Raw genomic sequence first — 15,438 nt, forward strand, 5'->3', positions numbered from 1 at the left:
TTCAGCGTTTTCCTGGGTTCAGCGGGGCCCACTTCACCTGATCTTCTCATCAGCTTCCACGTCATCAATGGGCCCCACGACGTGCATGACACCTGCTACATAAAGCGGTGTGGTTAATCGTGCGCTCGTTTTTCCTCAAAATAAAAAGAACTTTATTATTTAAAGTTTATTTAATTTCTTTTTTTTTTTTTTGGATTTTTTTTTGTGCCTTGATTCCTTGCGCAGGGGGTCAAAGAGAAAGAAAATATGGACCAGGAGGCGCTCACTGTTTCGCTATTTGACTCCCCGCCCGTCCATCCCGCGGACCGCCGACTGAGCACAATCGCCAGGCACCTCGCACCATCGTCTCCGTCTCCTCTTTCCTCCAACCGTCATAGCTCCGTCGAAATGTCTGCAACTTCCGGCGTCGATGGGGTCTCCTCCTTCGAGAGCATCCCCATGGCTCCCGAAGACTCGATCCTCGGGGTGAGCCTTCCTCCGGATTTCGGTGGATCTTCATCTTGATCGATTTCTTTCTTCGTCTAAGTTTAAAAAACCGGATTTTTCTATGTAGATCGAGTGCCTCTCTGTTATTATTAGTTGATCCTGTGTAGATCTTCTCCTCTGTGTATTATACAGCTTTTGTTTTTCTATAGCTGGCGATTTCTTGATCGCTTGTTTGTGCTATGCTAGAACGGAGAAAATCGGGAAGTTTATGGGGTTTTACGGCTCGTTGCCTTTGTTATCATTTTGTGGAATATATTGTTTCATTTTTACAAATTTTCTTTTTTTTTTTTGGTAGAGAATGATCTTGCATTTTCCTTCTTCGCCTAAGTTAAAAACTGGATTTTCTATGTATATCGAGTGTCCCTCGTGCTTTTTCTTTTTCTTTTCCCGATCATCTTTTGCTATTATTAGTTGATCTTATGTAGATCTTCTCCTCTGTATCTTACACCGCTTTTGTTTTTTTCTGTACGTGACTATTCATTGATCGTCTGTTTGCGCTATGCTAGAACGGAGCAAAACCCGAATTTTATGGGTTTTTACGGCGCATTGCCAGAAATTTGTTATCATTTTGTGGAATATATTTTTTTATTTTTGCAGATTTTTGCTTTTTTCGGAGAGGGAATGATCTCGAATTTCTAGCGCTCTTCGTACTCATTTTTTGTTTTTTTTCTTTTGTTCGCTTATTCTCTCATTTCCCCCCCTTTTTCATCGTCAGTCTCTACAAGCGGTTCGACTCTCTTAATTCTTTTTATTTTTATTTTATTCGTATTCGTATTTGAGTAAGTCGTCCTGTTGTTTTGTGGCAGTTTTAGTAGACGTGTATGTTTCGTCTTCTTTCCTGCATAGCAATTTTAGTTATCAAACATTTGTTTGTTTCCGTCCGGTTTTACTTGCGGTCTAATATTATCTTTTTCGCATTTTTTGTTAAATATCTTATCGTCGACATAAATCGATATTTACGTCTTCCTTCCGCTATCTCTCCTCTTTTGTTGTATTCTCGATTTAGTTTCTTAAATCTGGAAAGGGAAGCCAAGTATAACTAATATGATTCGATGCTGTTCAGTTCAAAGAATGTTGTGATACCGATGATTATCAAGTACTGCCTTTTTACCATTTTGTGTCTATTTACCATGTATCAGTGTCTTCGGTTCTACTTTTAACTTGCGAGGAATTTTTTTTCTACGTTTTTCAGTTTTGCTTTTACCTTGGGAATTTTTTTGCTCACTCTCATTGTGTTGTCTTTGTTAGTTCTGGTTTTGCCAAGGCCTTGAGTTTCTCTGAGGTCGTCACTGAGAGTTTCCTGAAAAAGTCCAGTGAAAACTCTTTGGAATCGTTGTTTGGTACCTAGTGCATAGAGATATGCCGTAGCTTCTGATGTGAATTGATTTATAAGAGAGTTTCATAAAGAGATGAGTGCCTCGACTTTTGGTTTTTGTTTGCTAACCGTGGTCAGCTTTGTGGAGCTTCTGTTATCATCTTAGTAACAACTGATTGATTTGAGTATTCATTTGTGACCATAGGCGGAGCTGGTGGGGTGGGGTGGGGGTGGGGGGGGGGGCAGGACTGGGCTGTAGCCCAGTCCTGCCTCCCGAAATAGTTAATTTTTTTTTTTTAAAAGCCCAGTCCTAGCCCAGCCCTGATTCCATATGAAATAGATTTTTATCCATTTTTGTAGCCCAGATCTAGCCCAGCCCAGTCCTGACTGCAGCAAATAGTTTGATTTGTCCATATGAAATAGATTTTTATTAATAATTGTAGCCATTTTTTATTTTATCTCAAAAAAAAAAATTTTTGGGGGGCGCTGCCCCCGAATCCTCGACTATCAAACCAGTTTTTTTTTTCCTACACCCCTTCCCCCCCCCCCCCCCCCCCCCCCCCCCAGCTCACATGAATCCTAGCTACGCCACTGTTTGTGACTCAAGTGAGATGGTTCATCCTTCTTAACCTATGTGATTTGTTTAAAAAATAGATCTGTGGGAATACACATTAGGATTATGTATGTCTTGAGGGTGAAAAATCCTATATTATGCAGTTAATTTTGGCGGTTGGCTGCAACATCTATCATTGCTGCGTTTGTGATTAGAAGCATTCCACAACGATAAGAGGAAATGGTGCCATTTTGCTCATTTTGACTAGGTGGTCCCCGTGCCTGCTAATAAAACAAAAATGTAGAGAGTAAAAGTTTGGCTAGGTGAAAAAGGGGCACCTGTTTGATGTTAGTCTATCTTTATCTTTTCTGCCATGCATAGTGAAAGGCAAGAATACAAGGTTTTAGGTCGTCAATTTATTAGGCTGGTATAGTCTGTTGCATCGTATTTTCACTGCAAACGTATTCCAAAGGCCCAAAGTGATGGTTATGGCCACAGTCATGCAAGTTCTTTTCTTAGAGTTAGCTGTGGAGGTGATGTGGATGAAATTCTTGGTCATTAATATGAAGCAGAAGATGATGAAGTAATTTGCTGCAGTGTGTAATATTTGGCCTTTCTATGTAAAATAAAAGAAGTTGCATCCATCTTCTGTCTGTTCATGTGCATATGCATCTTTAATGTATTATGATTTTAGATTATGAAGCACCTGCACTTGCACAGACTTCCTTTTTTCTCTTTTTCATGTCCTCTCCCTTTAAAGTTGTTTGTGCCTTTAATTTCAATCAGGTGACTGTTGCATACAATAAGGACCCCAGCCCTCTGAAACTAAATTTGGGAGTTGGTGCTTACCGGACAGAGGTACAGGCTTTGACTTTGTTTTTGTGTTTATTCGTGCTTTTAGTTCTCTGCTTGGAAAAAGATGAAATTTCTACCTTTTATGCTTATATGGTAACCAGTTTCCTTTGTACACAAATATGTGAAAAATAGGCAAAATTTTAATTTGGTTTGGACAATCCCATTTCCTTTCTTTTAGCTCATTTTTCATGCCAATCTTGTGTCTGAGAGTAGGAAGGGAAGCCACTCGTTCTGAACGTTGTGAGGCAAGCTGAGCAGCTTTTAGTAAATGACAGGTGATGGACTTCACTTCAAAAAGCTCTGTATTTTATGTATTGGTAATTTCATACTTCTTGCATTAACATAAGATTTCATGGTTCCAGTTCTCGTGTTAAGGAGTATCTTCCAATTACTGGATTAGCAGCTTTCAATAAATTAAGTGCCAAGCTCATTCTTGGCTCTGACAGGTGCGGCCCGTTCCAATTAAAAGGAAAAAGTTGTTCCTGTGATTGCTTCCCTAGGCTTCATTCTTGATTGCTTTTTCTCTAGGTTTGGCTCTTGGTGCTTCTTTGGTTCTTTGGAGCCTTCTGTTTTTTTGAATTTTATAACAAGGACCATGTAGATGCAGTACCTATGTTCTTCTCTTCTCTTACTGGTGTTCTTGTCAAACAATACCTTGTTGGGATTGGTTAAGCACTGTGTTTTTGTCAGAAATATAAAAACTCTTTGTTTCAATGAAACAAAGGGATTGACGTCCTAGCCTTGAGAAGTGTCACTGCTGTTAAATTTTAAAATTGTACTTGGTATATGCAGGCACTTATGGAAATGTTGGTTATTATGTCTTCTTGGATTTTTTTATCATTTCTTGATAATGTTTATCTCCTTTTGTTGACTGGAATACTACCTTGTGCACGTATAAATGCATATAGTTTGCCAACATTAATTAAGAATGCATTTCTTAATTTCTATGCAAAGAGGGATCAAATGAGATATCATAACCAAGGTGTCTCCTGTTCGAATCCCACAGGGTTATCCCCCACTCCCAGCTTGCCTATCAGTTGTTTTTTCTATGGGAAGAATTCTATCTTGTCATTTCTGTTATAGAAATTGGTGTAATTTATCCATTTATATATGTTGGACCAATTATTTAGTTCCGTAAAACTGCAATTCCAAGAGTGGAAAAGTTTTTAATAGAAAATGAAGAAGACATGTGCAGCATTCTATGTACTTTTCTCTTCAGCTAATGTTTTATCCCTTCTAAACATTATTGATCTAAATAAGCATCCCATCTTTGATTTTATTATTATTTTTTTCTAACAGCCATCTGAGAAAGAAAGCAACATCTTTATTTCTACGAGAAGAATTCTGTTTTAGCTTCTCCTAATATGAAAATGTTAGGCATTTTTCTTTTGGTGTAATTTCCTTATAATTTGGACCTTTTAGTTAGTTCCCCCAACACTCCAATCATAAAAGTGAGATCGAATATATATATATATATATATATATATATATATATATATATATATATATATATATATATATATATTAGAACAAAGAGCAAGGATGCTATGTACTTAATGTTCCTTTTCAGCCGGTGTGTTTATTCCCTTTTAAACATTGTTGATATAAATAATCATGCCTTTCCTTCACAAAAACAGCCCGGCCATTCTGGAGGGGAGGGTTGCCACTGTGCAATGTCTATCTGGTACTGGCTCACTGAGGGTTGGCGCTGAATTTTTGGCAAAACACTATCACCAGGTACCATTCATGAATATCTTTTGGAGAATGATTAAACAGAAATCTTTGACATTTGAATGCAATATACATTTCTGCAGCGTACCATTTACATTCCACAACCAACATGGGGAAACCACCCAAAAGTCTTTGCTATGGCAGGTTTATCTGTGAAGACTTACCGGTACTATGATGCTTCTACTCGTGGGCTGGACATTCAAGGTACAGTATTATTTCTTATTTTAGTCTTTAACCGGGGTTATCTTATTAGATATATGGGGCATGGATGATCCTCCCTAATTGATTTTCTCTTTGTTTAATAGTTGACAAGTATAGTTGTAATTACCAGTTTACTGGGATGGACAATCTGTTTGGCCCAAATTATGTCTAATAAGCACTCTTACTGACTGACTGAATTGAGCAAAACCGGCATAGCTAGGTGCAGAAGCCTTTGTCACACAAGTCACTGTAGCGATCTCACCTTATCTAGAATGTGCCTTTTCTGCCATTCAGCATATATAGTTCTTACTTGTTCAGTCCAAGTAGAAGTGATATAATATTGGAAATGTATAACAGTTTGTGAGTTTGTGTTTGGGTCATTTTTTAAATATTTTATGATAAATATGAAGTTATGATGATTTTTATCCACCATTTGCATGTCTGTTTGCAAATTTTCACTTTCTTCTAATGGCCTAGCATCTTCCTGTGCTCATGGTGGTCTCTATAAATGTCAATCAGGCCTACTTGATGATCTCAATGCTTCTCCATCTGGGTCTGTCATTCTTCTCCATGCGTGTGCCCACAATCCAACTGGTGTTGATCCACTTTCCGCCCAGTGGGAAGAAATCAGGAAGTTGATCAGAGCTAAAGGGCTATTACCTTTCTTTGATAGTGCTTATCAGGTGAATATTTAGAATAACTTATTCTATCATCTTTTATTAGTTATTTTTCCAAGAAGGATTAAAGGTTGATTGTCATTATCTAATTATTAAAGGCAAGCTTATTACAACTTTGGAACAATTTTAGCTTTTTATGCTAATGTACTCCAGAACATAGTTGCCAGAAATTAATATGGGTATTGGTACAATATGAGGTATTGGTAATTGTACGTGAGGATTTAAGAAATTTCAGCTACGTTTTTACTTGAAATGCATACTAGTATGATTTCAAAAAAATTTGATATGTGCTTGTACTAAACATTGATACAATTTTTAAAATAATCAAATATGAGTTTCTAAAAAATTAATACATCATAAAATGATATTTCTGTATATGTTTTCATAAAGATACCTATGAATGAAAATAGCTAAACATGCAAATTTAATCAAACATTATTATACTTTTAACTTTTCTATATCATAACATTACAAGGCTTATTGAAAAATAGTGTCTTTATAGTAATGACATTGTTATTTACATGTAACAATCTTAATAGGAATAAGTTTCGGTACTTATTTGTGATATAATGGAAGTGAGCTCATACTGGAGATTCTATGAGTTTCCCAAGTAATTGTGATGAGTTTCTTGAACATCTGGTACTTCCATTTGTGGTTTCCGAAATGATTTCTGTACCAGTACAAGTACACCCAATACACGATGTGCTAGGGTGTACTGAGTACCAGTGCAACTATGCTCCATAATTTCACTGGTATTTACATTTCTTAATCAACAGTAGAATTTTTTCATTTGTTTTCCTTTTTATAAGGACGTGAAGATTGATTGTCTTCTAAATGTAATGAGGGTTCATAGAATTTTTCAGAACTTCATTCATTTTCTACCTCTTCATTTGGCCGAATCAATTTTCTCAGTTGCCCTTGTACTTCTCATTATACTGGAGAAACATTTCCTTTTTCAGGGGTTTGCTAGTGGAAGCTTGGATGAAGATGCACAGTCTGTTCGCATGTTTGTTGCAGATGGAGGTGAATGTCTTGTTGCTCAAAGTTATGCAAAGAACATGGGACTCTATGGAGAACGTGTTGGAGCACTCAGCATTGTAAGACTGATGGACCTTTAATTTTTAATTACTTAACAGATGGTTCGTATTCCATTTTGCATGTGCTGGCTGTGGTAGATGTTGCCAGTAGGGTCCTGTGTTTTTCCATAAATGTTTTGGTTTGATTTTCTTCCACAATTTCCTTTTCGTCTTTAAAACATTGTTTAAGACTACTATCAAAAAGGGAATATCTTTGAGAAGTTAACATGTTTTGTCCATGGTCATTACCTTGGATGTAATGAACTCATAAAAAGAAACTTTTATTTTCTATGCATGACCAAAAAAACAGTGTAGTTCTTCTCATTTGTATTTTACAAGACCAATATCTATGGAGGCAGAGTTTGATGATGCCATCTATGTAAAGTTTCACCTGAGACAAATCCACATGTGGGTTTTGACAACTGCAGTTGTGTTTTATTATGTATCAATTGGTTTTATTTTAGTTTTTCTGTTCTCTTGTATGTTGGAGCTATTCGTTCAGTGAATATGACTGGTCCATTATTTTTATCGTCTGAATCTGAGGATTTCAATAACTTTCAGGTGCTGACTTCAAGTCAGTAGTGTACTTTTTAAATACTTGTATGTACGTCTGTGAGCAGAGTTTGATGATGCCATCTGTGTAAAGTTTCACCTGACACAAATCCACATGTGGGTTTTGACAACTGCAGTTGTGTTTTATTATGTATCAATTGGCTTTATTTTAGTTTTCTGTTCCTTTGTATGTTGGAGCTATTCGTTCAGTGAATATGACTGGTCCATTATTTTTATCGTCTGAATCTGAGGATTTCAATAACTTTCAGGTGCTGACTTCAAGTCAGTAGTGTACTTTTTAAATACTTGTATATACGTCTGTGAAATAAGGGGGCAGAGTTTGATGATGCCATCTGTGTAAAGTTTCACCTGACACAAATCCACATGTGGGTTTTGACAACTGCAGTTGTGTTTTATTATGTATCAATTGGCTTTATTTTAGTTTTCTGTTCCCTTGTATGTTGGAGCTATTCGTTCAGTGAATATGACTGGTCCATTATTTTTATCGTCTGAATCTGAGGATTTCAATGACTTTCAGGTGCTGACTTCAAGTCAGTAGTGTACTTTTTAATTACTTGTATATACGTCTGCTGGAAGAATATGACTATCTAGATTGTCACATGCTTAGGAGCTGCACTTTACCAATTCATTATGTCTTACCTGTGGGAGTTCCTCTTTCAGGTTTTGAAGTCAAATGCTGTTGCCATCAGGGTTGAGAGTCAGCTGAAACTAGTGATCAGACCCATGTATTCTAACCCACCAATTCACGGGGCTTCCATTGTGGCAACTATTCTCGGAAACAGGTAAATAAGATATTTCCTGATAAATTATTTTCTAATTCTAATTGCAGTCAGAAATCTAATTTACAGAAACCATGACAGTGAAATGTATAATCAGTGGACGGTCGAGTTAAAAGCCATGGCTGATCGGATCATTAGCATGCGTCAGAAGCTCTTTGATGCTTTACGTGAAAGGGGTATGCTACTGCTGCTCTTTCCTCATTGTTTTGAGCAAGGGTCTAAAACTTCTGGCTAACTTGTCAAATGGATTTGAACTTGAAAGGCAATCCACTCTAGTAGTATCAGGAAATCTTGTGCTGTACGGAGCCTTCCAAAGTTTCCATGGTCTTAGTTGGCCAAGTGTGCTGTGTGAATTTGGTGTCCTGACTCTCTTTGTTGTTTATATGATGGTAGCATGCTCATAGAATGTGATCTTTGTAGTGGGTGCACTTTTTCCTGGTTGAGCTTGTGCACGTGCGTGTGCTTGCAGGTCTGTGAACATTGGTGAAGACCATGTCATTTTAAAGTGTCAAGGGATAAATGGTTCACTTTCACAGGATTTTTATAATTTCTTTTTCTGTTGAAAATGTTGCTGCTATTTTCCTAAGAGAGCCATCCTTTAAAATTGTTTAGACAAATTACCTTATCAATTTTACCCCAATGTTGGTAATTCTGGGTTCAGACAGACACAGATGCATGTGCACATGCTTGTACAGGAGTAGTTAATGCTTACAGCTCTTGGTGGGCCACAAGTAGTGGTAAACTGGTAAACACATGGATTTTCCTGTGTTATAGTGGTAAACTGGTAGTTAGTTGCCATTAAGTAGGGTCTGAATTTTACAGTCTTCTATATTCAGAGGTAAGATTCAATGATTTTGTACTGAAAGTAGTTTCATTTGGTCCATTCTTCTGATTGTCGAGGAGGTATCGGAGTAGGTGCTCATCCAGATAATATTCTTCATAGTTTAACCTTGTTCTTTGAACGATAAAACTATTAATATCTGATTGCTTCTGAAAATGTATGTATTTCATGGCAGGTACTCCTGGTGATTGGAGTCACATTGTCAAACAGATTGGCATGTTCACTTTTACAGGACTAAACTCCGAACAGGTGGCATTCATGACTAGGGAGTACCACATTTACATGACATCAGATGGGTAAGCATTCTATGGGATTATTTTTGCATTCTTTTTATTGTATGATAACAAATGGTAGCATTTTTTTAGATGACATTTGTGTATAGATCTCCAAGATAGAGCGTTGAACATAGTCTGTCTTAGGGATTCATGATTTTCAGCACTTATCTAGTGTTATCTCCAGTTTACTTTTTTTCCCCAACAATTCTCTTAAAAGATGAGGAAACCCCACTTTTGCCCTTGTAGTATATTATGAAAAACACAGTAAAAACTGTGTTACATTGGATTCCATTCTGCTTTTTGAGCAGGCTTGTAACTGGAAAGGGATACAGGCAGCTGCAAGAAAAACATTCCCAGAGACCGACCCTTGAAATCTCTTGTAGAGTTTGCTCAAAAACCATAAATTTAGAACTACCGCTCAAGTACTCTTGCATTATTCCACCAAGTGGAGAACCTTTGCACAGAAACTCTTTAGACTGCGATTGTCAGTTTTTAATAATGTTTCAGGCTTGTTGTCTGGGACAAATGTTGAAATGTTCTCGACTGGATCAGAAAACCCAAACTTTATCCCTCACCTCAAAGAAAAAAAAAGGAAAGAACTGGGATAATTTTTGTTCTTTTAAGATGCTTTATTGTTTGTAGTGACTCAATTTCGGCATGCTGCATTGTGCAGGCGCATCAGCATGGCAGGGTTGAGCTCAAGGACTGTTCCTCATCTTGCTGATGCTATACACGCTGCAGTCACAAAGAGTATCGCTTAATCGTGAATGAACTGCTTGGGTCAATAAGGCAGGGTATGTTCGCTCTGTGCCCGAGGTTCCTACCTTTTTGAAGCTCTTGCGATTAACTATTAAGAAGAGAAATCAGACTGGTTTTTCTCATTGCCATTTAGACCTCATAGGATAAGCAGTATATCGATTTTGACTGGAAATATTTTGCGCTTGCTTGAGTTATCTACCGCATGCACTTTTATATTCTGTTGGTTGCCTCTGGAAACTTTCTGTAATGGACACAGTGCATCCAAAAAGAAATGGCGCAAGATATTGTTTCTTTAACAAATTTGGTTGGTAAAACAAGAACAGTAATTAGATGTTTTTGCCCTAGACTATGTTGTGAATTATAGTAATACTTCTGCTGCTGGTTTTTTGGCTTGAGCAAGCAATGCGGATAAGCTGCATTCACTCCAGGGTTATTACGATACTGGAGTTTTAATGCACTTGTCAGCTCTCCTTGGATCATGTAAAAACTTTAGCTAAGTTAGCTAGAGCGGGGATGAGTTACACATGGAAAGATCACCCCCAAAGACTGGCACCCTCTGTTAGAAGGGTCATTTTTTTTGTACAAGGTTTACTTCTTAACTGATTAATGAACGGGTAGGGGATCTGCCTAACCCCAGCTTGACTATAAAAAAAACACTTTAATTTAGATTTTCCACTTTAGCTGCTTCAGTTGGTAAAGCCCTTGAGGTCACTCCTTGCCTACCTGAGAGTGCTTTCGACCTTTTTTTTCTTAAAAGTCTAGCTGGGGTTAGGCAGACCCCTACTTATATTGGATTAAGCCCCATGTGGTAGAGGGATTCGAACCTGGGTCTTCAGCTTGGCAGAGGACCCTGCTTACCACATGGGATACCGCCTCGGTGGTGAGTACTTTCGACCTTATGGCAAGGGATGCCACTTGTGGGTTTCGAACTTGTAACATCGTGTCAACAACCTGGTGACATTGCTTGGGATTGTTTTTCTCTTTTTGTTTTTATGATGATGGACCTGCCAGGTTGTAAGATCTCTCCATGGCGGATTCACCCAGTTTCGCCCATGAGTAGGCCTCAGGTGGGCCTTACCCAGACTGACCTCCTGTTCGGCAGTAAACCCACAATGCCGCTACATCAAGCCTGCTCATGGTGCACACGGGGGTTTCTAATGCAGGATGTTGGAGAAGATACACGCTTCTAACCACGTGAGCTGAGCCCATGTGGGCCAGCGTCAAGTATGCATGAGAAGGAAAAATCTTTGAGAACCAAAATCCTTTCTGCGTGCCTTTGTTTTGCCATTCTTTTCTTTTGATATAATTTTTATATTCAATACCCATTAGTTGGTGGTGATGAACAAGGCTGTAAATTTGATTTCCCAAACACCATTACCGTCCATACCTTGGTGACTACTGACTGGTTGGTTGACTTGATCCTCTCGTTGGGTCCGTGCCAACCGTGAAAATGAGCCCAAGAACGAGTGCACCTCATCCAAACCCCTCCTTCCTAGGGATGGCAGTGGACCGGGGGACAACGGGCCCCCGCCCTGCCTCGCCCCGTTTGGACCGGGGTTGAAGGGCAAGAAACGGGGACGGAGGCGGGGATGAAGGTTAAAATCTATTCCCGTGTGGGGATGGACTTACGCTTTCCTCCACCCCCATCTCAATCCCGGCCTTGCCCAGCCCCGTCCCATCCCCAATCCTTCAAGGGATGACTATAGACAAAGGGGAAACGGGCCCCACCCCGCCTCGCCCCCGTTTGGACTGGGGATGGCAGACATGAAACGGGGATGGAGGTGAGGGTGAAGGTTAAAATCCATCCCCGTGTGGGGGATGGAGGTTCGGATTTTGAAATGGGGCTGGGGTGGAGATCTTGTCCCCTGCCCCGGTCCACTGCCATTCCTACTCCTTCCATCCCGTTGGGTAAGATAAGGTATGCCACGTGTAAAACTCGTATTGGCAAACTGCCATCCATTTCCCAAGATCAAATCTGCCACATGGCAGTCTGGCAAGCAAGCACAAAAGGACTGTGTGAATAAGGAAACGAGGATTATCACAAGGCGTGCAAGGAGGGGAAGAAGAGCAACAACAATGGCCTCTCTAGCCACCAGCGCTGTTACTGCACAGCCTGCTGCCGTCAAGGGCCTCGGCAACACCTCTCTATATGGCGTTAGAGTTCCCACCGCCCGCGTGAGCCTGCCCAAGTCCAGGCACCAGAGGTAAGATAGGCTTAACTTAACTGGTATTGGCAGTGTTGTTTGTCAGAATGGTGTTAAGAACGTCTCAAGACCTGGCTTTCCAATGGTCGACTGTTCGATCTGGCGTTGTAAAGCTGAGATTTGTTAGGGTGGTCATTTGCAATACTTCGTTTTGCAACTTTTCCCTCATCCAAACACCAGATTTATGAGCTGCAACTCCCCAACTCTAGAGTTGCTGCTAAGCGTAGTTTACATATGGAATTTTGCAGATCCGGTGGACTCGGCTTAAGGACAGTGGCAAAATACGGGGATAAGAGCGTTTACTTCGATCTCGAGGACTTGGGTAACACCACCGGAGCATGGGACCTGTACGGCTCCGACGCACCCTCTCCCTACAACCCCTTGCAGGCAAGTCTGCTCTACGCACAAAACGGCCTTACTTGTCCCCCCATTCCGGAATTAAGCATTGTTATACATGTAAAGCATATGTTTCGTGTCGACTATGGCTTAAGAGGCTCAGTCACCACCGCGGTAGTTACCCATGTGGTCGGCCAGGTCCTGTGTCAGGCTGAAGGCCCAGGATCGAATTCCCTTGGTGCCATGGGGGCTGCTGTTGCTTTATCATGGGGCACGTAAGGTTGGGTGGTGGTGTCCTCAACCGGGATTTTTTTTTTCAGAAGGCAAGCTGGGGTTAGGCAGACCCCTACCCGTTGTACAACTATACCATTGGTTTTTGAACCTGCAACGTCCTTAACCCTGAGTTTTACCTTGCAGGAGTCGGGCCCATTAAGTGACCCTATTCTCAGTAAGAGTTTTCCTTGGTTATCAAAAAAGAAAAAGAAAAAGTAGCTTAGTGGGAGCACTTAAGTTTTGATAGAGCGAATGGAGTCTTTGATCCGAGTCATGCCAAGGCTGAACCTGTGACCACAAAGCAGGTTGTAGTAGCCTTAGATAGACAAGTCGACCGACCTACTCACAGGCTTGATCAAGTCGAGCACAGGAAGGCTCGATCAAGTTGACCGACTCACAGGCTCATTTTGACATAAGCATTCGGACAGTGGCCGAGCCCAATGGCTTAGGACCTGCTTATTGGTATGTGGCTCAACAAAGAGGAGATGGTTAGCTTTAACCAATCTCGGTTTTGAACTTGTGACATCCCATCAACTTGGTGACATTCACAAGTGGTCCCTAACAGATGAGTGGAGCCCTTGTGGGCTGTTTGGACCAAGATATGATGGACAGCTTTGGAAAAATGTGAGAATTTGGTTATAGTCTTCCTTTGGCTCCCTTGATCAATGGAAAACAATATGGATTTTCATATTCTCAATTTCCTTGACAAGCATGGACTCTCATGTTCCTCTGCTTTGTATTCGAGTGGACCAAAGAAAAACATCTCTACTTAGTCAAAATTAGTCACCCCAACTCATGAACCACCCATCTCACCAGACAATTTTGGAGTCAACACAAGCTCTAAGCTTTTATTTCCCATCTGCATGAAATGCACAATCCATATTCCACAAATTTTAAAGAAATGTCATTGTTATAATTGGTTAGGAATGGATTTTCCTCATTCTCTTTGAATGTGGAAGTCAATAGCCAAACATGATTTTTATTTCATGAATTCAACAATAGTCATACATTTTGGGCTGTCATCCAACCGTCAGGGTATACCTGAACCTGCCAAAATAACAAATTGCCGGGTTTGGGTTTTGTTGAGTCACGAAAATGGAATCCTGAACCCGGAAATGCATAATTTTTTTTAAAAATACATATAAAATACTCAGATCAGGTAGGGTATCTGACAAAAATCATGACCCAAACCCAGCTTGCATATTGCTCGGATTGGGTTCAGGTCGACCCAAATATTATTTGAGTTGGCACTTTTTATGCCCATACCCGAGAATTCAGATTCAGATCGGATCGGGTATCTGATACAAACCCGATCCGTTGACAGCCCTACATACATTGCCTCTGTGATGAAATTTTAGTTGGACACTTATTGATATCTGGTTTGGGGACATGCAGAGCAAATTCTTTGAGACATTTGCTGCTCCGTTCACCAAGAGAGGTTTGTTGCTCAAGTTCTTGATATTGGGTGGAGGCTTTAGTCTGGCTTACCTCAGTTCGACAGCCACGGGTGACATACTCCCCATCAAGAAGGGCCCTCAATTGCCACCTAAGCTTGGTCCTCGTGGCAAGATCTAATCGAACCCCTTGATGCATTATACTTCCTCTTGTATTCTTGTTGAATCTATGTAAGCTTACCCTTGGGCTCCATGTATGTTTGTAACTTCTTTGAGCTTTGTTGATGAAAATTAAATCGAACTCCCATATGCACCGACTTGAAATGGTAGCTTCCATATTTTTGGTTTCTTCTGATTTCCAAAAGGTTGCCTTTTTACTAAAGGCATGTTTGTCTCATGGAGTGGGAAGAGAAGTGCCTTTAGTACGAGAGGTGCTCCTCTCGAGAAACAACCTGTTCCCACACTATCTTGCACGAAAACATTGTCTGAGGGAGGCTTTCAGATTCACAATTAAGTTTTTCTTGTGGTTATACACTCTATACATGATTCATATGACATGTTAATTTAAATATGCAAATTAAATCTCTCTGACCAAATCAATGTTTTAAATTAGTGTATATGATCATAAATAATCAAATGAAATATCTAAGCTTATATAAATGAATCAAATTTCAAATAATAGATATTTGCAATGAAAAATAAATATATAATTATAACCAATAATCATAAATATGATTTTAGTTAAAATCATAAATAAGATCAAGCTTATTTAAATAAGCAACTGAATATGCCAAAATAGAAACCCTTTGATTGACATGAAAGATTGAATATAAAATAGAGAAATTTGCTTTTGGCATAAAAATAAAATTTATAGAATTGAATAAGCTTTCTAACGCATAAAAAATCATTTAATTCTAATATATTGTTGCAAAGTTATGGATTTTGCAAGCAGACTATGTCAAGTACTATCTGATTTTAGGTATGATCTAACCCAAATATATGTTTGAAGCACAAATTTAATATACATAAATTAATAATAATAATATCAATAAAGAGAGAAAGAGAAAATGTACCTTTTATCAGTAAGAAACTTTTTAATCCATGTTAATT

General features: G+C 39.3%; 2 protein-coding genes across 2 annotated transcripts; both read left to right on the forward strand.

The window, feature by feature from the left end:
• Positions 1–230: 230 nt before the first annotated feature.
• LOC149828804 (aspartate aminotransferase, cytoplasmic-like) lies at positions 231–10,421 on the forward strand. The gene is made up of 12 exons (XM_090017735.1): positions 231–465; positions 3,141–3,212; positions 3,423–3,484; positions 3,572–3,655; positions 4,847–4,946; positions 5,024–5,144; positions 5,661–5,824; positions 6,778–6,915; positions 8,128–8,249; positions 8,328–8,422; positions 9,263–9,383; positions 10,036–10,421. The coding sequence occupies exons 1-12, from the start codon at positions 247–249 to the stop codon at positions 10,121–10,123; spliced, it is 1,386 nt and encodes a 461-aa protein (XP_089873861.1). The 5' UTR covers positions 231–246; the 3' UTR covers positions 10,124–10,421.
• A 1,617-nt stretch (positions 10,422–12,038) lies between these two features.
• LOC149828805 (photosystem I reaction center subunit VI-1, chloroplastic-like) lies at positions 12,039–14,635 on the forward strand. Its single transcript, XM_090017736.1, has 3 exons — positions 12,039–12,325; positions 12,574–12,712; positions 14,330–14,635. Exons 1-3 carry the CDS (start codon positions 12,042–12,044, stop codon positions 14,507–14,509), a joined length of 603 nt encoding a protein of 200 aa, XP_089873862.1. The 5' UTR covers positions 12,039–12,041; the 3' UTR covers positions 14,510–14,635.
• Positions 14,636–15,438: the final 803 nt, after the last annotated feature.

The sequence above is a fragment of the Nuphar pumila genome, chromosome 9, assembly GCF_984573655.1.
Source record: "Nuphar pumila chromosome 9, dmNupPumi1.hap1.1, whole genome shotgun sequence".
NCBI lineage: Eukaryota > Viridiplantae > Streptophyta > Magnoliopsida > Nymphaeales > Nymphaeaceae > Nuphar > Nuphar pumila.